Genomic DNA, 20,399 nt, shown 5'->3' on the forward strand with positions numbered 1-20,399 from the left:
AAAATACAGTTAGTCATTCTACAAATAGGGAGACCCAGGTAGAGGGCCAACCTTGGCCCAGCCTCACGGCTGCCTCGCCACCCACCACCACCAGACCCCAGGCTGAGGCTAGAGTAACAAGGACCACAGAGCTCAGGCGCCTGAGGCCTGCACCCTAGTTCCGGTGTGGGTGGAGGGGCTGGCCCGGATTTCGAAACTCCTTCCTCTCCCGACACTGGCAGCAAAGTGCGGCCTCTGCAAAAGGGATCTGTGCGGTGGGTACAGGCAGCCATTGACGGTGGCAGGTCCGCTGGGAGAGGTCTGCCTCCCGCCAGGTGCGGGGCCCCGCCCCCCAATGCTCCCATCCCTGACTCCAGGGACCTGGCAGAGCCGTCTCCTCCGCGCTGGGCCCAGCTCGTGCTGAGGCGACCGCCAGACACCGGCCCAGGTCGCTGGGGAAGGTGCTTTATGCTAAGCTTGGCCAACATTTAGGGACGTCTTAGAAGTGCTGAGAAGGGGAGCCAGGGTCTCCCGCCTCATCTGCTCTCAGAGGATGGTCGGCAGCCGCGAGGCCTGGGGTAGTACGCCTGGGACAGGAAGTCCGGGGCACGGGTGGCTGGCTGCTGGGGAAACGCGGATAACCCAAGGGAAGCCGGACCGTGGCCCTCGGAACACGCACGCGCACCCGCGCGCGCTCGTCCCAGGGGCCCAGGCTCCGCCCCTGGCTGAACCCCGCCCCGCCCCCGGACTCCCTCCTTCCTTTTCCGGACCCGCAAGTAGGGGTATGCGCTGGACCTGGGGCGCCCCCTGCAGGCCGCGAGAGGATCCGGAGCCAGGACCCACCCACCAGACCGGCCCCGCCCGACCCAAGCCCGGCTGCAGCCGGGGTCCCCGAGACGCGGTCCCCCGCTCCTTCCCCGGCGCGCGTAGTTCCCAAGGCGACTAAGCGGCGCCCGTCGTCCGGACCCCCTCGTCCGGCCCCCAGCACGCGCGGGCCCGGCCACGGTTGCCATGGCTGCGGAAGGCAAGGGGGCGCGCGGCCCGACGCCCCGCCCCGCCCGTGCTAGCCCCGCCTGCCCGGCCCGCCCGCCCCGCCCTCCACGCCGCCTGCGCCGCCGCCGCCGCCGCCACTGCCGCCGCCGCCGCCACTGCCGCCGGGCTCGGGGGCTGCGGTGGGCGCACCTCGGCGCGGCGCGGCCCGGAGGCGAGGCGGCCGCGCCAGACCCGAAGCCGAGGCGAGGCAGGGCCGCCCCCGCCGAGCCCGCCCTCCCAACGGGGATGCGGCGCTGAGGCCCAGCATGGCCGGCCCGGGCCCCACCTTCCCGCTGCACCGGCTGGTCTGGGCGAATCGGCACCGCGAACTGGAGGCCGCGCTGCACAGCCGCCAGGTGAGACCGCGGGGCACCCGGGCTCTCCTCCGCGCAGCCCCCCCAGAGCCGTGGTCTGTGCCCCGCCTGATGCGAAGCCCGGGTCACCCGCCCCTCTCGCTTGAGCCTCCGGCCGCGGCTTCCAGCGCTGGGCCTTGCCCAGCCAGTGTCCCCGCTTCACGCTGCATCCAGTCCCCGAATTCGCGCCACCCCACCCCTGAGCCAGGCTGAGGACAAGCAACCTGGTTCTGGTCCCCAGGTCCCTCCAATTCTAGACATCTGCAGCTGCACCTCTGCCTGACCAGGCCCCTCTGCGGGACCCCCAGTTCTATTCCTGGCAGAAGGCAGGAGAGGTGGGCAGGCCCTTCCCACCTGCTCCCTTCCCCCTCCCACGAGGACCCACAGGCCACCCTCAACCATGTCCATGGCCTGTGTGCTGTCCTTATTCCCCGCAATGACTCCCAACCACGTTCAGCCTAGTGGCCTTCTTGCTTCTCTTTACTTGCCCTGTGCTGAATGTCCCATCTCCCCAGCACGACATTGAACAGGAGGACCCCCGGGGGCGCACTCCCCTGGAGCTGGCTGTGTCCCTGGGGAACCTGGAGTCCGTGAGAGTCCTCCTTCGACACAATGCCAATGTGGGCAAAGAGAGCTGCCAGGGCTGGGCAGGTACTGCAGGGGGCAGAGGGGCTCCCCTGAGGCTGGCAGTGGGGTTGGTGCGTGGCAATGAAAGGCCAGGCCAGGGGCCATTGACAGAGCTCCCCTCAGCGGCCTGGTGCCCCTAGTCCTGCAGGAGGCAGTCAGCACTGGGGACCCAGAGATGGTACAGCTGGTGCTCCAGTATCGGGACTACCAGAGGGCCACACAGAGGCTGGCTGGCATTCCAGAATTGCTCAACAAACTCCGCCAGGTACAGCAGGGTACAGAGGTATGGCCAGTAAGGAGGGGTGGAGAGCCACGTCAAGTGGCCCTGACAGGCCGCATGGGGTCACTCTGGTCACCCACCACCCACTCAGTCTGTGCAGCATGCTCTCCCAACACTGTCGACAACATCCTCAATCTTGGCCCCACCCCAGGGTCATGTAGGAAAGAGAGGAGTCCAGACCCAGGTGGGTGAAACTGAGCCCTTTAGGAGAAAGGCCATTGCCCACATCAGGGGTCCCTCATACAGAAGTCTAAACGGGGCTTTGGATGTGGGTCTCCTGGCAAATGCATATTTCCTAGGGGGAGAGTTTTTCCAGACTCAGTGGGTGTGGCCTGGTGCCCTGGAATACCTGTCTGTCCCTGTGCCCCTCACCCCACCAGGCCCAGAGGGGGTCATTGTACCCTCTTTACAGATGAGGACTGGGACTCTGGGGAAGCAAGGAGTTCCCCCAGGGCCTCTCAGCAGGCTAGTGGCCAGGTAGAGACTGACCTCCAGGCTTCAGATACTTATAATCTGATTATTCCAAGGCCTTTTCAGGACCCCACTTCACTCACCCTTTCTGGGGGGTGGTTGGTTGTAGTGGGGGTGTACCTGGGACATAGCACTCTAAGACTTGCTGATGGGCTGGACTCCCAGAGCGGGGCTACAGACAAGGAGCCCCCTAGGCACACTGATCCTTGGTACCAGGCAGGCCTTGACAGGTGCTCTGGTCTATCTCAGGCCCCCGATTTCTACGTGGAGATGAAGTGGGAATTCACCAGCTGGGGTGAGTGAGGACCGCTTGGCTTCTGGGGGCGTGGGTGGGATCCTTGGGAAAGAACCACGGTGACCTCCACACTCCTACAGTGCCCCTCGTGTCCAAGATGTGCCCCAGTGACGTGTACCGAGTGTGGAAGCGGGGTGAGAGCCTGCGGGTGGACACCAGTCTTCTGGGCTTCGAGCACATGACCTGGCAGCGCGGCAGGAGAAGCTTTATCTTCAAGGGCCAGGGTGAGCTGGGGGACTCCCTGTGGGCATGAGCAGGCCGGACCCTCCCAGACCCTCCCAGACCCTCCTCTGGCTTGTGAGGACAGTGCAGTTCTTTTTCTCTGCTTTCCAGATATGGAAACTGAGGTTGAGGGTGGAGGGGACCAAGGGGCTGGGGCCTCACCCACTTAGCAGCAGGTGGCTGCGGGCACCGTGGTGGCCTTTTCCCCACCGGCTGGAGCCCAGCACTGATTTGTGCCCCTCACACACCCATACCGGCTGGCAGAGGCAGGCGCCTTGGTGATGGAAGTGGACCACGACCGGCAGGTGGTACACACGGAGACACTGGGGCTTGCCCTGCATGAGCCAGAAGCGCTGCTGGCCGCCATGCGGCCCAGTGAAGAGCACGTGGCCAGTCGCCTCACCTCTCCTATCGTCTCCACCCACCTGGACACTCGCAATGTGGCCTTTGAGAGGTCAGTTGGGACCTGGCCACACTGTGGGTCATGGTCCAAGCCTCTGGGAGGGTGAACCACCCACAGAGGCCACTCAGATGGGGGCAGGGGTCCCTGCGGGCCCAGTGTCTCACCCAGACTGCTTGCAGGTCCTATGGCAACCTTCAGGCCCCTGCGTGCCTTTCCTTAGGCAGCTGTCTCCCTGGGGAGAAGCTAGGTCAGGGGCCCCAGGGGCCTGACTCCTACTTTCACGTGTTTTCCCCTAATCCTAACAAGGATTTAGGCTGTGGTTCGGGGCAGCTCTTTGGCCCAGTGTGGGTTTCTCAGTAGTATGGCTGTTTCTGGGCCAGAGCCCTTTGTGGGTAGTCTAGGAATCTGACCCTACCGGCCAGGCTGTTCTCTCTGACAACATATGTCCCAGTTCCCAGAACAGACTTCAGAGATACCTTTTTGAAAAAACAAACAAACAGCTTTATTGGAATATAATTTTGTATACCTTACAGATCACCCATTTAAAGCGTACAGTTTGGTGGTTTTTAGTCTGTTCACAGAAATGTGACAATCACTACAGTCAACTTTCGAACATTGTCATCACCCCAAAAAGAAATCCAGGAGCTATCAGCTCCCATGACCTCACCCCGTTCCCCAGCCTAGGCAACCACTCATTTACTTTCTCTATAGATTTCCTCATTCTGGACTCTTATGTGCATGGAATCATATGGTACATGCTTTCTTGTTACTTCTTTCACTGAGCAGAATGTTTTCAAATTTTATCCAGGTTGTAACATATAACTGCTTCATTCCTGTCGTGGCTCCATTGTATGACCAGCTCACATTTTGTTTCTTCACTCACCTACTGACGGATGTTAGGATTGTTTCCACCTTTTGCCTGTTATGAATAACGTTTCTGTAAACGTTAGTGTACAAGGTCTTGTGTGTGGACTAAAGTTTTCGTTTCTCTAAGGTGGACACCTGGGGGTATGATTCCTAGGTCACATGGTAACCGGACGTTTGATTGAACCACGAGACCATTTACCAAGGTGCCTAAGGCATTTTACATCCCCCCCCCACCCCCCAGCAGTGTATGAGGACTCCAGTTTCTTCCTGTACTCACCAACATTGATGTTCATTTATTTATTTTTGGATTTTAATCACCCTAGCGGGTGTGAAAAGTAGTATTTCGTTGTGGTTGTGATTTGCGTTCCCTTAATGATGACGTGGAACACCTTTTCTTGTGCTCATTGGCCACTTGTATCTCTTTTTTGGAAAAGTGTCTATTTAGATCCTTTGTGCATTTAAAAAATTGGGTTGTAAAAAAAAATTGGGTTGTCTTTTTACTATTGAGTTGCAGGAGTTCTTTATGTATTCTAGATAGAAGTCCCTTCTTGGGTATACGATTTGCAAATATTCTCCCGTTTTGTGGGCTGACTCTTCACTCTCTCAACCGTGTCCTTCGAAGCACATGTTAATTTTCATGAATCACAATTTATGTATTTTTTTTTCTTGTCACCTGTGCTTCTAGCGTCATATCGAACAACATTTTGTCAAATCCAAAGGCACAAAGATTTTTCCCTGTGTTTACTTTTGAAAGTTTTATAGTTTTAGCTCTTACGTTCAGGTCTCTGATCCATTGAATTAATATTTGTATATGGTGTGAGGAAAGGATCCACCTTCACTAGTTTCACATGTGTGACCCACTTGTCCCAGCACCATTTCTGGAAAAGACTGTTCTTTTCCCATGGAATGGTCTTGGCACACTTGTGGAAAATCAGTTGACTATAGATGCATGGGTTTCTCAGTTCTATTTCATTGACCTATATGTCGATCTTTGTGCCAATACCACACTATCTTAGTAAGTGTAGCCTTGTGGTAAGTTTTGAAATTGGAAAGTGTGAGTCTTGACTTTGTTCTTCTTGCTCAGGATTATTTTGGGTGTTCTGGGTCCTTTGCAATTTCACAGGATGCCAGATTCAGTTTGTCAGTTTCTACAAAGAAGTCCTCAGGTGGGATTCTGATAGGGTTTGCATTGAATTTGGACCTCAGCTTGGAGCATACTGTCATCATAACAATGTTGAGTGTCCTCTACCATGAACATAAGATCAGTTCCCACTTACTTAGGTCTTTAATTTTTTTCCTTTTTTTTTTTTTTTTTAAGATTTTATTTATTCATGAGAGACACAGAGAGAGAGAGAGAGGCAGAGACACAGGCAGAGGGAAAAGCAGGCTCCATGCAGGGAGTCCGATGCGGGACTCGATCCCGGGTCTCCAGGATCACGCCCTGGGCGGAAGGCAGATGGTAAACCGCTGAGCCACCCAGGGATCCCCTTTAATTTTTTTTTTTAAGAATTTATTTATTTATTCATTTTTTCTTAATATTGTCATTTAGGAGCGTGTTTACTTTCCACACATTTGTGAGTTTCCCAAATCTTTATATTGTTATTGACTTCTTTTCTCATTTCCTTGTGGTTGGAGAACATACTTTGTATCACTTTTTTCCTTTCAGTTTTATTGAATCTTCCTTTATGGCCTAACATATGCTCAGTCTGAGAAATGTTCCATGTGCACCTGAGAAGAATGTGTATTCTGTTGTTGTTGGGTGGAGTGTTCTAAGAAAGTCTGTTCAGTCTGGTTTATAGGGTTGTTCAAGTCGTACGTTTCCTTGTTGATCTTTTTTCTCCTTGTCCTATCCATTGTCAAAAGTAGGGTATTGATGTCATGAAACTATTATTGTTGAGTCAGACATACTTTTATTTTTCACTTTTTAGTCTGTAAAATTTTAAACATGTACAAAAGAAGAGAGAATAGTTAGAATGTCCTCATCGCCCAGTGCCCAACACTTACCAACATTCTGTTAATTTTGTTGAATCTATCCTTCCTTCTTTTCTTTTTTCCTCAGACCATTTTATTTTTTTTTTTTTAAGATTTTATTGATTTATTCATGAGAGACACAGAGAGAGAGGCAGAGACACAGGCAGAGGGAGAAGGAGGCACCATACAGGGAGCCTGATGTGGGACTTGATCCCGGGACTCTGGGATCATGCCCTGAGCCAAAGGCAGACACTTAACCGCTGAGCCATCCAGGCGTCCCTCCTCAGACTATTTTATTTTTTCAGAGGGAGAGAGAGGTGGGGGGAGGGACGGAGAGCGAGAATCTTAAGCAGGCTTCATGCCCACTGCAGAGCCCGACATGGAGCTCTATCTCATGACCCCAAGATCATGACCTGAGCAGAAATCAAGAATCAGATGTTCAACCCACTGAGCCCCACCAGGCACCCTGTCCCTGGACCTTTTTTTTTTTTTTTTTTTAAGATTTTATTTATTTGAGGGGCAGCCCTGGTGGCACAATGGTTTAACACTGCCTGCAGCCCAGGGTGGGATCCTGGAGACCCTGGATCGAGTCCCATGTCGGGCTCCCTGTGTGGGGCCTGCTTCTCCCTCTGCCTGTGTCTCTGCCTCTCTCTTTCTCTCTCTGTGTCTCTATGAATAAATAAATAAAATCTTAAAAAAAAAAAAAGATTTTATTTATTTGAGAAAGAGAATGAGAACAAGCACAAGCAGGGGGAGGGGCAAAGGGTGAGGGAGAAGCAAATTCTGCTGAGCAGGGAGCCTGACAAGGGGCTCGATCCCAGGACCCTGGGATCATGACATGAGCTGAAGTCAGATGCTTAACCAACTGAGCCATGCAGGTGCCCCTTCCCTGGACTATTTTAAAGCACATCCCAGATGTCATATCGCTTTAACAGTAAATGCTTCTGTCCCTGACTCTGCCAGGTGAGGCTGTTTATAAAGCCAGCCCCAAAGCCGTTGTCACACCTAACAAAATTAACGATGATTCCCTAGTACTGTTGTATCCCCAGTCCTTGTTGGATTGTCCCTGGCTGTCCAGGCAACCTCTCAAGGCCCTTGCGTGTTTCACAGTGGGAAGGCTAATTGGAAGGGGTCTCTGGAAGGGAAGGTTCTGGCTAGGGTTGAGGGGTACGGATCCTCATGAGCTCCTGTTTGGTCTGTTTCAGGAACAAATGTGGTATCTGGGGCTGGCGGTCTGAGAAGATGGAAACCGTTAGCGGCTACGAGGCCAAGGCAGGAGAGGCTAGTGGTGGGGGCTGGGGTAGGAGACAAGGCCCAGGAACTCCACCACTTCTCCACATCCACTCATGTGGAGGAGAGACAGAGTAGCCTGTGGACTCGTAAGCCCTTTGTGGCCATGGGAACTCAGTGGGGCCCTAGTGCCCAGGCCCTGCCAAGCACATAAGGATCACCCCAGCACGGGCCCCAACCCAGGTTACCGAGATGAAACGGGGAGCATTTTCCCCTCGTTACTGAGTCCCCTTGTGGTTCAGACCCTGCCACCTCTTCCACTTTGGGGGGGGGGGCAAGATCCTATCTGTCCCTACAGAGAGGAGGACTTTGGTCTTGTACTGATGAGGCTGAGTGTGGACAACAGGCTCTGAGCCCTCAGCTCCCCCTGTGTCTCCCTACTCCCCAGGTATACAGTGCCACAAATGTGGAGCTGGTGACACGCACTCGCACGGAGCACCTCTCTGATCAGGACAAGTCGAAGAGCAAAGGTAAACCCAGGTGCGCCTGCCTGCTGTCCAGTCACACCATCTGCTGGGGTCACCCTGGTCTGGGGTCTGGGCTAAGCTGGGAAGCCTTCCCCGTTCCCACGTGCTCTGTCTCCCACCCAATAAGAGACTCCCAGGGTGGATGGTGGATGGGGGCCGTCTTGAGGCAGTGGCCCAAAGTCTCCTAATGAGCTCCCACCCTTTCTCCTTAGGAGGGAAAACTCCATTCCAGTCCTTCCTCGGGATGGCCCAGCAGCACTCCTCCCACAGCGGGGTGAGCCACGCCCAGGGTGGGGGGCCATGGGCAGGGGGCTGCCAGGTAGAGCCTGGCAGGCACCTTCCTAAACACTCAGCGCGGTCCTGGGGTCCTCCCAGGCTCCTGTGCAGCAGGCCGCCAGCCCCACCAACCCCACAGCCATATCCCCCAGTGAGTACTTCGACCCCAACTTCAGCCTGGAGTCGAGGAACATTGGCCGCCCCATTGAGATGTCCAGCAAAGTGCAGAGGTGAGGTCTTGGAGCTGGTTTGGAGAATTCCCTCAGGGTGGGGGACCCACTCAGCCAGCTGGCTTCCTGCTAGACTCTTGTCCTTGGGGTCAGGAGCCAGGTCCATCTTGTGTGTGGTTGTTGGCACCCAGCTCAGGGCTTGGCCCAGAAGACTGGTTATTCTTCTTTGATGAATGAATGAGTGATGAGCACCACCGCCCATTTATGGTTTTCTATTCCATTGAATGAGGGAGCACCTACTAGAGGCCAGCTTGTGGCTCACAGCTCAATCATCTGACTTTGTGGTCCAAGGAAATGTCTTCCCCTCCGAGAGTCTATTCTCATCAGTTAAATAACAGTTACACTCAGCCACCTGCTCACAGGGATGCTAGGAGGCTCTGATGAGCTCACGATGGGCCCAGCACTGTCCCAGGGACTGCAGGTAGACTCAGCACGGAGCGGTGGAGCAGGGATTCGGACCCCAGTAGTCCTGACCTCTGGGCTTTGTTGGACCCCAAAATATGGCAAAGTGAGAGGCACTGGCAGGTATGGGCCATGGAGGAGGATGGAGCCATGGATGAGGTCCTGATTGGAGCCAGCAGCCCAGCCCGCCCTCCGCATCCAGAAGAGTTGAGCTGGCACAGGTTACCATAGGCCCCAGCCTGGGCCCCTCCAGAGCCAAAAGACATAAGCTCCTGGGGGAGACAGGTGAGGGCAGCTGAGCAGAGAAGAGGGCAGCTCAGGCCTGGCAGAGGGCAGGAGCAGAGGCAGGTTTCCACGGTGGGTGGGTGGGTGGGCTAAGGCAGGGGGCCACCAGAGCTTCCCTGACTCATATCCCCTGTAGGTTCAAGGCAACACTGTGGCTGAGTGAGGAGCACCCGCTCTCCCTGGGTGACCAGGTGACACCTATCATTGACCTGATGGCTATCAGCAACGCTCACTTTGCCAAGCTGCGCGACTTCATCACCCTGCGCCTTCCCCCTGGCTTCCCAGTCAAGATTGGTGAGGGGTGGTAGGGGGTACCAGGGAGGTGGGATAGGGTGGGGGCTGGCCTCTGGCCCTGGGTGGCTCAGCCTCACTGTTTCCCCACAGAGATTCCCCTTTTCCACGTGCTCAATGCCCGCATCACCTTCAGCAACCTGTGTGGCTGTGATGAGCCCCTGAACTCGGTGTGGGTGCCATCCTCCAGCTCAGGCTCTGGTGGCACCACATCAGGTACTCCACAGGACGGAGGGGGCCCATGCTGCTCCCCGGCCCTAGGCCCTGGGGCTGAGTGCAGCTCTTTTCCTGCGTAGGGAGCCCCTTCCCATGTGAGGTGGACCCCGCCGTGTTTGAGGTGCCCGAGGGGTACAGTGTGCTGGGCGCGGAGCGCAGCGAGCCCCTTCGTGATGAAGATGATGACCTGCTACAGTTTGCCATCCGCCAGAGCCTGCTGGAGGCAGGCGCAGAGGCTGAGCAGGTGGGACACAGGCAGGCCCGGCCCCTGCGTGCTGGCGGGGGTGGCAGACGTGACAGCTCAGGGCTTCATCTGCCACAGGTAACTGTCTGGGAAGCCCTGACCAACACCCGGCCTGGTGCCCACCCACCTCCCCAAGCCACCGCTTACGAGGAGCAGCTTCAGCTGGAGCGGTGAGACCCTCTAGAACCTACTAGGACAATGTCTCAGCCTGTCCTGCCCCAAGGACCTCCCAGCCAGGGTGTCCTTGGCTGCTGGTGATGGGTAGTGGGGAGGTGCTGGTCCCAGGATCCCAGGCCCTCTCCAAGGCCATCCTCATCAGCAGCACTGCCTATACCAGAGGCGGCATGAGAATGGGGGGAATGGGGCCCCTTGCCTTGCCTCTTCTCTCTGGTTCTCCTGGGTTCCCAGCCACCCTCTCCTTGTCCGTGTCCTCCACAGCCATGTCCCAGCCCTTAGCCTTCTTCCCCAGTCTCAGCACTCACTGGTCTGTCCTCCCTGTCACACCTTGTCTGAAAGGGCCCTCCAAGAAAGCCTGCAGATGTCCACAGAGCCCAACGGCCCAGAATCCCCTCACAGGACACCCCTGGCCCGGGCCCCCCCAAGCTTTGAGGAACAGCTTCGCCTGGCCCTGGAGTTGTCTTCGAGGGAGCAGGAGGAGCAGGAACGACGGGGGCAGCAGGAGGAGGAAGACTTACAGAGGATCCTGCAACTCTCGCTCACGGAGCACTGAGCACCCAGCACCCAGCCCTGGGAGGGTGGTCTACGCTGCTCCCCCACGTGCTTTTGTAACTTATTTATTTATAAACTGTCTGCTGCCAAGCTTGGGGCCTAGAGCCCTGGAGGTGGGCTTGCATTGGAGACCAGGTGAAAATAAAGAGACTCAGCAGCAGGCTTACTCTGCTCACTGGGGAGATGAGCTGGGGAGGCGACATTGATGGGAGATGCAGTGGGCAATGGCCTCAGACCTGGGTTTGAATCCTGGCTGTGCCCCTTTAGTTTCTCTGAGCCCCGGTTTCCTCAGCTGTAAAATGAGACTGCCTCCCACTCCCCAGGGCTGCCAGGAGGGTGAAATGAACCAACCTAGGTCAGGTCCCTTACGGAGTAGCTGCTCCGGAAACATCAATTTCCTGGAGCCAGTTCCACCTGTTGGAGACCCAGGTCCCTCCTGCCACTCACTGGGCTTTCCCAGAACCCACCTGTGCACCTGTCCAAGAGATGGAGAGGCTGGGCCTCCAGATGACTCCCAGCCAGCAGGGAGCAGCCACTGCACCCCAGGCCTGGGTTCCTTTCTATCCGGTGATTCTAGACAAGTCACTTCCCTCTGCTGCAGCTCTGCCCTGCTCACCTCCAAGGTGGCCCTGAGGATCCACTGGGAGCCTCAAGGGTTAGATCTAAATCCAGCCTTATTTCCCCTGAAGCTCTTCATGGCTCCCAATGATTCGTGCAGACAGTGGAAGCATGAGGGCCAATCAGCAAGAAGTAATTTTGGAGTGCCCCCCAATTTAGCACTCACTGTGTCTGATCCTTTCCAAGACCTTGTCCCCAGGCCTCCCTCCCTAGGTCTCATCTCCTCTAGGTAGTAGCACGGTTGACCTAAGTGGGCGGAGTCAGGGGGGCAGGGGCAGGGACGCCGGAACCCCGGAACAAAGACAGCAAGTTGCAGGACCTCTGGCCACTTCCCTCGGAGCCGGGCTCCGCACCTGCGCCCCGCCCCGGGCCCGCCCCCAACGTGGTGGCGGGCGGGGGCGAGGCAGCCGAACCCTGGAAGCGCGAAGGGAGGGGCGGCGGCCGCTTCGTGCTGGCTCCGCAGGCCGGGCTGGACGAGCGCCTGGCCCTTTAAGGGCCGCCCCCGAGGAGGTGCCAGGCCTTGGCTGCTCCGGTCTCTCCTTCCTGGTCCTGCGGGGCAGGGACTGTCTGTGGAGCCGTGGGAGGGCACGGTGCCCTGACCGGCCCAGGTGTCCCCGGCCCGGCCCCATGGCCCTGGTCACAGTGAGCCGCTCTCCCCCGGCCAGCGGCCACTCCACGCCCGTGGGGCCCACGGTAAGTCTGGCTTTGCGGTGGTCCGGCCCACGCAGTTGGCTGCCAGCTGGGCCCAGGGGAGCGCGCCCTGCCCACTGCCAGCCTCCCCTTGAGCCTGGGGGTGTGGGGAGGCAGACCCCAAGTATCACGCTGAATTATGAGGGGGTCTTGCTCCCAGGAACTCTGAAGATCTGGAGCCTGAAGCTCCAGCCCAGACTGCGGAGGCCCTACCCACTTCCAGGCCCAGAACTGGGCCAAACTCTTGGACACCTCTCGCACCCCCACCCACTCTCACCCCAGCTGCCCTGCCTGGACCTGGGCCCGGGCTCCCCCAGGTCCTCTGGGTGGGGAGTGGACTAGTTTGGGAAGGGATCTGACACCTTTCCTGGTTCCAGTCCCTGTGGTTCCACCCCTGGTGGTGGTGGGGGAGAGATCCCCCCCCTACACCCCCAAACCCTGAGAACAGAGAGGAAAGTCCTTGCCACTGCCTACTTGACTCTGCCCTGGGGGGCCCTTTCTCAGCAGGGCCAGGCATCCAAGCGGAGAAGCCGGCTCCAGCGAAGGTGAGCACCTCTCCCCAACACAGCCGCCTACATCCAGCCGCCAGGCCTGGCTGCTGCCGTCCTGCAGGACTCACAGCCAAAGCTAGCTACTGAATATGCGGGGCAGTGTTGCCAGAGGGCATGGCCAGTGGGCACAGTTGCCTTGTAACACTGACCTGGCTACCCTTAGCTTTCATCACCCCCCTCCTTCACCACCATCGTGGACCCTGGCTCAGGCCGGTAGTCACAAGCCAAAGGGCAGGGTGAGACAACAGGGCCCAAAGACTCCTGAGTCACCACCAGATTAACAGCATCTCCTGAGTTAGGCGGGTGGGAAGGGAAAGGGAGCAACCCTTGGCCCCTGCCCCCCTTAGACAAGTGGGTTGAGGGCTTGAGAGCCTCTGAGACAGTGGTTTCCAAAATGTGGTCATGGCCTCAGCACTTGGGAACTGGTTAGAAATGCACATTCTTAGGCTCCACTCCAGACCTACTGACTCTCCAAGGATGGCGCCCAACACCTGTTTTTACAAGCCTGGTGGGTGATTCTGGTGCACCTGCCTTGAGGGGTACGGTGGATCATAATGCCTTCCCTGCTGCCCTGCCAGGCAGAGCTTTGCAGTGCTCCGTGGGGCTGTCCTGGGACTGCAGGATGGAGAAGACAATGGAGAAGCAGCTGAGGCCAGCCCGGAGGCAGTGGAGAGACCCTTGGGTGAAAAACAGCCCCACGGGGACCAGACAGATGATGGGCATGGGCTCCAGAGTCCCAGGAAGCAGGAGCAGAGTCAGCATCTGCATCTCATGGTGGAGCTCCTGAGGCCACAGGATGACATGCGCCTGGTGAGCAGTGACCCAGAGCCCTCTGAGAAGGGGAGAGAAGAGAGAGCTGGGGGTTGCAGGGAGAGGGTGGAAGGGAGCTAATGTGTGTGTTTGCCTGGGGAACAGTGGTGTGGGGGCAAGGTAATAGGAACCCCCCAAGCCCCAATGAATCGCCGTTTCAGCAGGGCACAGTCATATCTTCAGATCTCCGGAGGTGTGGGAAACTACAGGGGGAGGTCCGTCCTGCTTGAGCCTGTAGGACAGATTAGGACCAAGAGCTGGTAATTATAGAGAGGCTAGTGCAAGCCCTTCCTGACACCGTGAGTTGTCCATCCCCGTACTGAAAGCCTGGCCTGTTGCTCTGGAGGTCCTGCTGAGCTGGAGGAGGGCCAGGCACCACGGGGGTGGGGTGGGGCATAGGTGGGAGCTTGAGGATTGAGGACCAGTTCCCAGATGCTTCTGGGGCATCACACTGTCTGCAACAAGATGGGCAAAACAAAATGCAGGCAGCCATTCTTAAAGCTGAATTTATTCCACAGAAGCACCGTCCTTCATTGTGGGATCATGTGCTTAGTATTTCTGGGGTGAGAAACCTTTCTGGAATTGAATGATGGTAATGGCTGAGTAAAAAGGCTGTTTCTAAGCCTCCTTCCTAGGCAGAAGCTAAACTCGGGCTATCTGTGTCAGGCCCATTCTCTCCTTTTTCCCACATATACTCCCTTTAAGAAAAATCTTCTTAAACATTTTGTTGGACCATGAAATCCAAAAGTTGGGAACCCCTGGATTATAAGCATAGTCTGGTGTCTGAGAAGAGCAGGCAGCAGGTCTGTTCTAGGCCTAGGTGTGTGTCCAGTGGGGGCAGGGGTGGAGGGTCTTCTTGGGCCACTGTCACCCTGGGCTTCCCCCACCTTGTCTTCCCCAGGCAGCCCAGCTGGAGGCAGCACGGCCCCCCCGGCTCCGCTACCTGTTGGTAGTCTCCACAAGGGAACACCTGAGCCAGGATGAGACAGTCCTTCTGGGGGTAGACTTCCCCGACAGCAGGTGGGAGCAGGGAAAGCAGGGGAGGGGGGAGAGGAAGGGAGATGCTGAGGAGACAGTGGCTTTTCTTTTGTCCCCTGCCAGTTCCTCCAGCTGCACCCTAGGCCTGGTCTTGCCACTCTGGAGTGACACCCAGGTGTACCTAGATGGAGACGGGTAAGAGGTGGCAGCCAGAGGGAGGAGGACGGGGAGCGGTGGGGCCAGCAGGGTGATGCATGTGATGGGACATCTAGACGCTAGGGAGCAGGAGGTGAACTCCAGGCTGGTACCTGGGCCTGGGCCTACTCAGCTCTGCCTCAGGTTTGCTGTGTGATCCTAGGCAAGTTGCCTAGCTTCTCTGGGCCTCAGCTGCCCCTTATCTGGTAAATGGGGCTTATCCTGAAGCCCAGGATGTGCACATATTCTGAGGACCAGCCTCCTAAGGCGGCTTTTTGGTGGGCCTCCCAGGGGCTCTGTCCCAGAGCCTGGAGTTGGGTTCCACCCCCACCTGATCTCCCTCAGGGGCTTCAGTGTGACGTCCGGTGGGCAAAGCCGGATCTTCAAGCCGATCTCCATCCAGACCATGTGGTAAGGGTTCACACGCTTCCTCAGAGCGGGCTGCAGGGGCGGGGCGGGGCAGCAGGGAGGTCAGTGGGACCCAGAGTCTCCTCTGTCCCAGGGCCACGCTCCAGGTGTTGCACCAAGCCTGTGAGGCGGCTCTCGGCAGTGGTCTCGTGCCAGGGGGCAATGCCCTGACCTGGGCTGCACACTACCAGGAGAAACTGAGCTCTGACCAGAGCTGCCTCAACGAGTGGATGGCCATGGCCGACCTGGAGTCTCTGCGGCCTCCTAGTCCCGGGCCTGGCCGGTCAGTGTGGGGAGGGGTGGAGAGGGAGGGTGCCGTGGCCGAGTTCCTGGGGAAAGGGTCTGTGGACTGATGGGCTCGGCTCCCAGGCCCTCGGAACAGGAGCAGATGGAGCAGGCGATCCGGGCTGAGCTGTGGGAGGTGCTGGACACCAGTGACCTGGAGAGCATCACTTCCAAAGAGGTGGGCTGGGGGACGCCTGGCTGGCTCAGGCCTATAGCATGGGACTCCTGATCTTGGGGTCATGAGTTCAAGCCCTACTCTGAGTATAGAGCTTATGTTAAATAAAAGAACAAATCCAAAAAACCCAAAGAGGTGGGCTGGTGCTGGGAAGGAGCAGGGGTGAGGAGGGAGTGGTCCCTGGCAGGGCGGGGGGGGGGGGGGGGGGGGGGGAGGGTCTGGTGGGGGGGGATGGTCCTCCAACTGGGCCAGAGCTTTCCTCTCTTCCTTCCCACCTTGCTTTCTTCCGCTCCTGAGCCAGTCCCCCACGCCTGGCCTCAGCTCCTCTGTCTAGATGGGACAGGTACTGTCCTCTGAGGCCCCAGAGGGAAGGGTGGGGCCTCGGGGAGCCTGCAGGGTGCCCCCCTGAGCGCCATCTGCTGGGCTCTGCCTGCAGATCCGCCAGGCCCTGGAGTTGCGCCTGGGCCGCCCGCTCCAGCAGTACCGAGACTTCATTGATAACCAGATGCTGCTTCTCATGGCCCAGCAAGACCGTGCCTCCCGCATCTTCCCCCACCTCTACCTGGTGAGCAGCGGGGTGCAGGAGGGCAGGGTGGGAGGGCCCACCTCTGGGGGACGGAGGAGGATGCTTCTCTCCCTCTGCAGGGCTCAGAGTGGAATGCAGCCAACCTGGAGGAGCTACAGAGAAACAGGTAGGGCCCCAAGCTCCCCCAGGACTGGCCACCTTCTGTCTCCCCGCTTCACTTGGCTTCCCTCCAAGGGGCAACTTGGCCAGAACCGCCCCCAGACCCCCAGGAGCTGCTAGTTCCACTGCCCGCCCTGCCCGGGGCTGCTCCCCCTGTGAGGCCTCAGGCAGAGAGAAGACAGGCCTGCTGGCGGCTCCCTTGGGTCCACTGGCCCCCCATGCTGTGAAGCAAGCACCAGACAAGGCCCAGATGGAGGGGCTCGGCCCGCAGAGCAGAGGGCGGCAGTGGGAAAGCTCCTCTCCACCTGACCTCCCCTAGAGGGAGAAGCCCGTGGCACCCTCCCCAGGGGACCCGGTTGCCTGCTCTCACAGGTTCCTGCCCTTTGCCCACCGTGGGCTTCCGGGAAACTCACTGTGGCCCCGTCACCCTGCTGCCACCCTGCTGCCGCAGACCCACCCAGTCTCAGCTTTGCTCCAAGCTCTTCTCTGACTGACCTTTGAGAATAATAGAAGGCTGAGTGCTGCCGTCAGCCCAGCAGCTAGTCAGGCCAGAGGGGAAATCTCAACCCCGGCAGGGCAGGGCAACAGGATGCTCAGGGTCACAGCTGCCACCTCCCCCCGCCCCCCCGCCCCGCCTGACTCTCAGAACCAGCCAAGGGCTGCTGGGCAGGCTGTTGGTCAGTGGGTCTCCTGCCCTCTGCTCAAGGGTCAGCCACATCTTGAACATGGCCCGAGAGATTGACAACTTCTACCCCGAGCGCTTCATCTACCACAACGTGCGCCTCTGGGATGAGGAGTCAGCCCAGCTGCTCCCCCACTGGAAGGAGACACACCGCTTCGTGGAGGCTGCAAGGTGGGCTCCCCAGCTTCATGTGTCCCCATGCCCTCGTTCTGCTGGCTTTGCTCTCAGCTCTAGGACCCCTTCTGGCCGGCAGGGCCTCCCCCTCCTGCTCTGCCCTGGGTGGACCACTGCCTGGCCTTCTCCCATGATGCAAGGCACCTGACAGGGGTAGGGACCAGGGAGCTGACCGTGTTCTGCCTCCACAGAGCGCAGGGCACTCGGGTGCTTGTCCACTGCAAGATGGGCGTCAGCCGCTCAGCTGCCACGGTGATCGCTTATGCCATGAAGCAGTATGGCTGGAGCCTGGAGCAGGCCCTGCGCCACGTGCAGGAGCTCCGGCCCATTGCCCGCCCCAACCCGGGCTTTCTGCGCCAGCTGCAGACCTACCAGGGCATCCTGACTGCCAGGTACTTGTGGGAGACAGGGGGAAGAAAGTAGGTGGGTGTGGGAGCTGGGGTGGCCGCTGGGTCACTCAAAGCTGACTCGGGACTACCTCCCTACAGCCGGCAGAGCCACGTCTGGGAGCAGAAAGTGGGTGGGGCCTCCCCAGAGGAGCCCCTGGCCCCCGATGTCTCCATACCATTCCCACCTCTTCCACCAGAACCAGGGGGCAGTGGGGAGGTGAAGGCTGTGGGTCTGGAGGAGAGCCAGGCAGCCCTGAAAGAAGAGCCTGGGCCACGGCCCCGTATCAACCTCCGGGGGGTCATGAGGTCCATCAGCCTCCTGGAGCCTCCCCCCGAGCTGGAAGGCACCTCAGGGGACAGTGACCCGCCAGAGGTGAGCCTGGGGCACGTGGAGAACAAGAGTAGAGGGGGAAGATGGCTGGAGGAAGGAGACAGACCAGGACTGGTGCTTCATTTCCCATGGGGATCACTCCCCAGGCAGCTCTGATTCGTCCCCTCAGAGCAGCCAGGGAGACCCAGTGGAGGCCAGTGAGCACTGCCCTCTGTGGGAAATGGAGAGCATCATGGGGCCAGGGGCATCCGCATGGGCTTCCGGGCAGAGCCAGCCCTGGGCTGGAAGCTGCAGGCACTCTCAGCCTGAGGAACAGACTTGCTTCCTAAGGGCCAGGGCACCCCCCAGCGATCCTCCCCCAGGCCAGGAGCTGAACAACCAACATTTGACCCTAGACAAGGTGGATGAGATGATCTCTGCAGCCCCTCCCAAATCTGGGGGGCAACCTATCAGAGGATGGGTGCAGAGGGGTCATGGCATCCACACAACCAAGTACTGGCTGCACAGTTGAGCATCATCTCTGTGCTACATGCTGCAGGGCACAAGTAGAAGACCAGAGGCTGGCCTTTGCCTTAGGAAGCCAGAAGCCCCCCCCATCCTCACCCCCATCCCCACCCCATGATTCAAGGCAAGGTGGCTGACCTGGAGGAAGGAGCTCGTCACAGAGGGCAGGAACATGGGAATATTTGGGAGAGGCTTCCTTGAGGAGGTGGCACTGGGTATGGATGGTTGTGGATGAGTGTGGGTGTTCCTAAAGTCGGAGTGTCTTCACTTGGCACCTGGCTCAGAGCCCAGCACCTGGAAGGCTCTCAGGAATGACCGTACAAAGGCAGAGGGGGGCGCTAAGGATATGGCAGGTGCAAGGAAAGCTCAGGAGGGCTTCTGGGGCCAAAAGGCTATAGACAGGTGAAGGCTGAGGAGCAGGGACAGTGGGGCTGGGGTGCTGTCCTCTTTCCCGTGGAAATGTGACCCATGAGTAAGTTCAGTTTTTCTGCATTCATGTAACATTCCACCCTTGCCCCTTTCCAGGCTTTGTGCTCAATGCCTCTGCCCTGGAAAGACTTCTCATGATTCTTCTACTCTGACCCGGCCAGGTGTTTTCAAATGAATCTTCAGAGGAAGACCCTCCAGAGCCTCTCCCTCAGCTCTCAAAGGCCAAGGGAGGCCGGCGTTGTGGCAAGGGGCCTTGGCCTGCCCTGAAATCCCGCCAGTCTGTGGTTGCCCTCAACAGCGCCGCCCTGGTGGCCAGCCGGACCCAGGCCTTCCAGGAGCAGGGGGAGGCTGGTGGTTCCTCCACACCCAGGCTCCGAGGGAAGGTGGTGAGGCAGGCCAGCGTGGATGGCAGTGGGGAGGAGGGTGAGGCCTGAGCCCTCACACATGCCCACGGCCCCCTAGACACAGAGGGGCCCGCACACAGCTCCTGGGAGGAGTACCCTTCACTCCTGCCCGCCTGTCCACATTCCTTTTAGCTCCTCCCCAGGTGACCCCAAGACTCCATCACTACAGCCTCAGCTGCTACAGCCTTAAGTCTCAGACATGTCCATCTTTCCAAGGGCTCAAGACCTTCTCTGTCGATAATGGGGATGTGACAGAGATGACACTGACAATACCTTTGAGGGCAAGAGCACCTTGTTTTCATTCTTCATTGCTGCCCGAAACATCCTCTTGCAGCCCAGAATTAAAAAAGACTGAGTTTCCCAGTGCAGAAAGGCTCATGCTCACTCCCTCACCCATTCCCACCTGCCTCACCCGTCCCCTTCCTTCCTGGGGTCCACTAAGCCAGAGAACCAGCAGCGCATAAAGGCCGAGGGTGACCTCAGTCCCCGGTCCTGGTGGCGCTGAGGAGTGGAGAGCTGGCCCACAGATGGGGCTGGCGGGTGGGCCTCCTTCCCACACTCCACACCAGATGATCTTTTGCTGCTGCCCCAAACTTATCACTACTCCCCCGCAGCACTGCACTGGGTTGCAGGACACCGGGCCAAAGAGAGTCTTCTTTTTGTCCTTTACAGTCTTCTTCATAGTATTGGGCTTTGTACTTAGAAATAATAAACATTTTCATATTATTTTCACTTTTATGATAAAACTATCTGCCTGTTAGTCTGATCCTTCTCTGGTTACACAAGGAATTTGGTTTCTCCTAGCCCGCCGGGTCTGCTCACAGCTCCCAGGTGTCTTGTGACAGGCCTGTTTGGGGGAGTGGTGGGTTTGGGGAGGAGGGAGAGGAAAAATGAGGAAGAGAAGAGGGGAGACCGGCGCTGTCTCCCTCACCTCTGAGGGCAGGGCCTGGGTAAATGTTAGCTGCCCATGCACCCCTCAGGCAGGTTGGCAAGGGGCAGGAGGGGCACGTCTACACTGGGCAGCAAGTGCTCAACAGAGACAGCTGAAGGGAGTTACCCATGAGAAAGTGGGAGCTGCCAACACTTATCTGGACAGGACCAAACCTGTTTGAGACACTAAGGCTCCTTTTGGATACTTGATGATGGTTCTCGAGCACATTT

The 20,399-nt window shown here is 58.1% G+C and overlaps 2 protein-coding genes across 7 annotated transcripts; both read left to right on the forward strand.

The window, feature by feature from the left end:
• The first annotated feature begins 1,109 nt into the window (after nucleotides 1–1,109).
• ANKRD13D (ankyrin repeat domain 13D) lies at nucleotides 1,110–11,090 on the forward strand. Of its 3 annotated transcripts, XM_026004308.2 has the most exons (15): nucleotides 1,110–1,367; nucleotides 1,880–2,015; nucleotides 2,132–2,256; nucleotides 2,992–3,037; nucleotides 3,118–3,261; nucleotides 3,524–3,713; nucleotides 7,706–7,772; nucleotides 8,179–8,260; nucleotides 8,470–8,531; nucleotides 8,633–8,763; nucleotides 9,587–9,744; nucleotides 9,835–9,957; nucleotides 10,038–10,201; nucleotides 10,280–10,371; nucleotides 10,718–11,090. In XM_026004308.2, exons 1-15 carry the CDS (start codon nucleotides 1,278–1,280, stop codon nucleotides 10,929–10,931), a joined length of 1,824 nt encoding a protein of 607 aa, XP_025860093.1. In that variant the 5' UTR covers nucleotides 1,110–1,277; the 3' UTR covers nucleotides 10,932–11,090. The 3 variants fall into 3 exon arrangements, with proteins under 3 accessions (XP_025860093.1, XP_025860094.1, XP_025860095.1); XM_026004309.2 differs by lacking the exon at nucleotides 1,880–2,015 and having other exon boundaries at nucleotides 1,111–1,367; XM_026004310.2 differs by lacking the exons at nucleotides 1,880–2,015; nucleotides 2,132–2,256 and having other exon boundaries at nucleotides 1,145–1,367.
• A 677-nt stretch (nucleotides 11,091–11,767) lies between these two features.
• Nucleotides 11,768–19,984, forward strand: SSH3 (slingshot protein phosphatase 3). Of its 4 annotated transcripts, none has more exons than XM_026004305.2 (14): nucleotides 11,768–12,241; nucleotides 12,743–12,783; nucleotides 13,368–13,599; nucleotides 14,501–14,619; nucleotides 14,701–14,772; nucleotides 15,118–15,183; nucleotides 15,275–15,463; nucleotides 15,550–15,643; nucleotides 16,077–16,205; nucleotides 16,286–16,332; nucleotides 17,032–17,178; nucleotides 17,373–17,573; nucleotides 17,670–17,943; nucleotides 18,996–19,984. In XM_026004305.2, exons 1-14 carry the CDS (start codon nucleotides 12,176–12,178, stop codon nucleotides 19,266–19,268), a joined length of 1,950 nt encoding a protein of 649 aa, XP_025860090.1. In that variant the 5' UTR covers nucleotides 11,768–12,175; the 3' UTR covers nucleotides 19,269–19,984. The 4 variants fall into 4 exon arrangements, with proteins under 4 accessions (XP_025860090.1, XP_025860092.1, XP_025860091.1 ...); XM_026004307.2 differs by having other exon boundaries at nucleotides 11,770–12,241; nucleotides 17,768–17,943; XM_026004306.2 differs by having other exon boundaries at nucleotides 11,770–12,241; nucleotides 12,746–12,783.
• The last annotated feature ends 415 nt before the right edge of the window (nucleotides 19,985–20,399 follow it).

Source organism: Vulpes vulpes, chromosome 5, assembly GCF_048418805.1.
Source record: "Vulpes vulpes isolate BD-2025 chromosome 5, VulVul3, whole genome shotgun sequence".
Lineage (NCBI taxonomy): Eukaryota > Metazoa > Chordata > Mammalia > Carnivora > Canidae > Vulpes > Vulpes vulpes.

Excerpts from the sequence above, each read along its gene's own strand:
- SSH3 (XM_026004305.2), top strand. The coding sequence starts at position 12,176 with ATGGCCCTGGTCACAGTGAGCCGCTCTCCCCCGGCCAGCGGCCACTCC. Across the intron at positions 14,620-14,700 it reads GTAGACTTCCCCGACAGCAG|TTCCTCCAGCTGCACCCTAG; the intron begins GTGGGAGCAGGG and ends GTCCCCTGCCAG. Across the intron at positions 15,184-15,274 it reads ATCTCCATCCAGACCATGTG|GGCCACGCTCCAGGTGTTGC; the intron begins GTAAGGGTTCAC and ends CCTCTGTCCCAG.
- ANKRD13D (XM_026004308.2), top strand. The coding sequence starts at position 1,278 with ATGGCCGGCCCGGGCCCCACCTTCCCGCTGCACCGGCTGGTCTGGGCG. Across the intron at positions 8,261-8,469 it reads GGACAAGTCGAAGAGCAAAG|GAGGGAAAACTCCATTCCAG; the intron begins GTAAACCCAGGT and ends CTTTCTCCTTAG. Across the intron at positions 10,202-10,279 it reads CAGGCGCAGAGGCTGAGCAG|GTAACTGTCTGGGAAGCCCT; the intron begins GTGGGACACAGG and ends CATCTGCCACAG.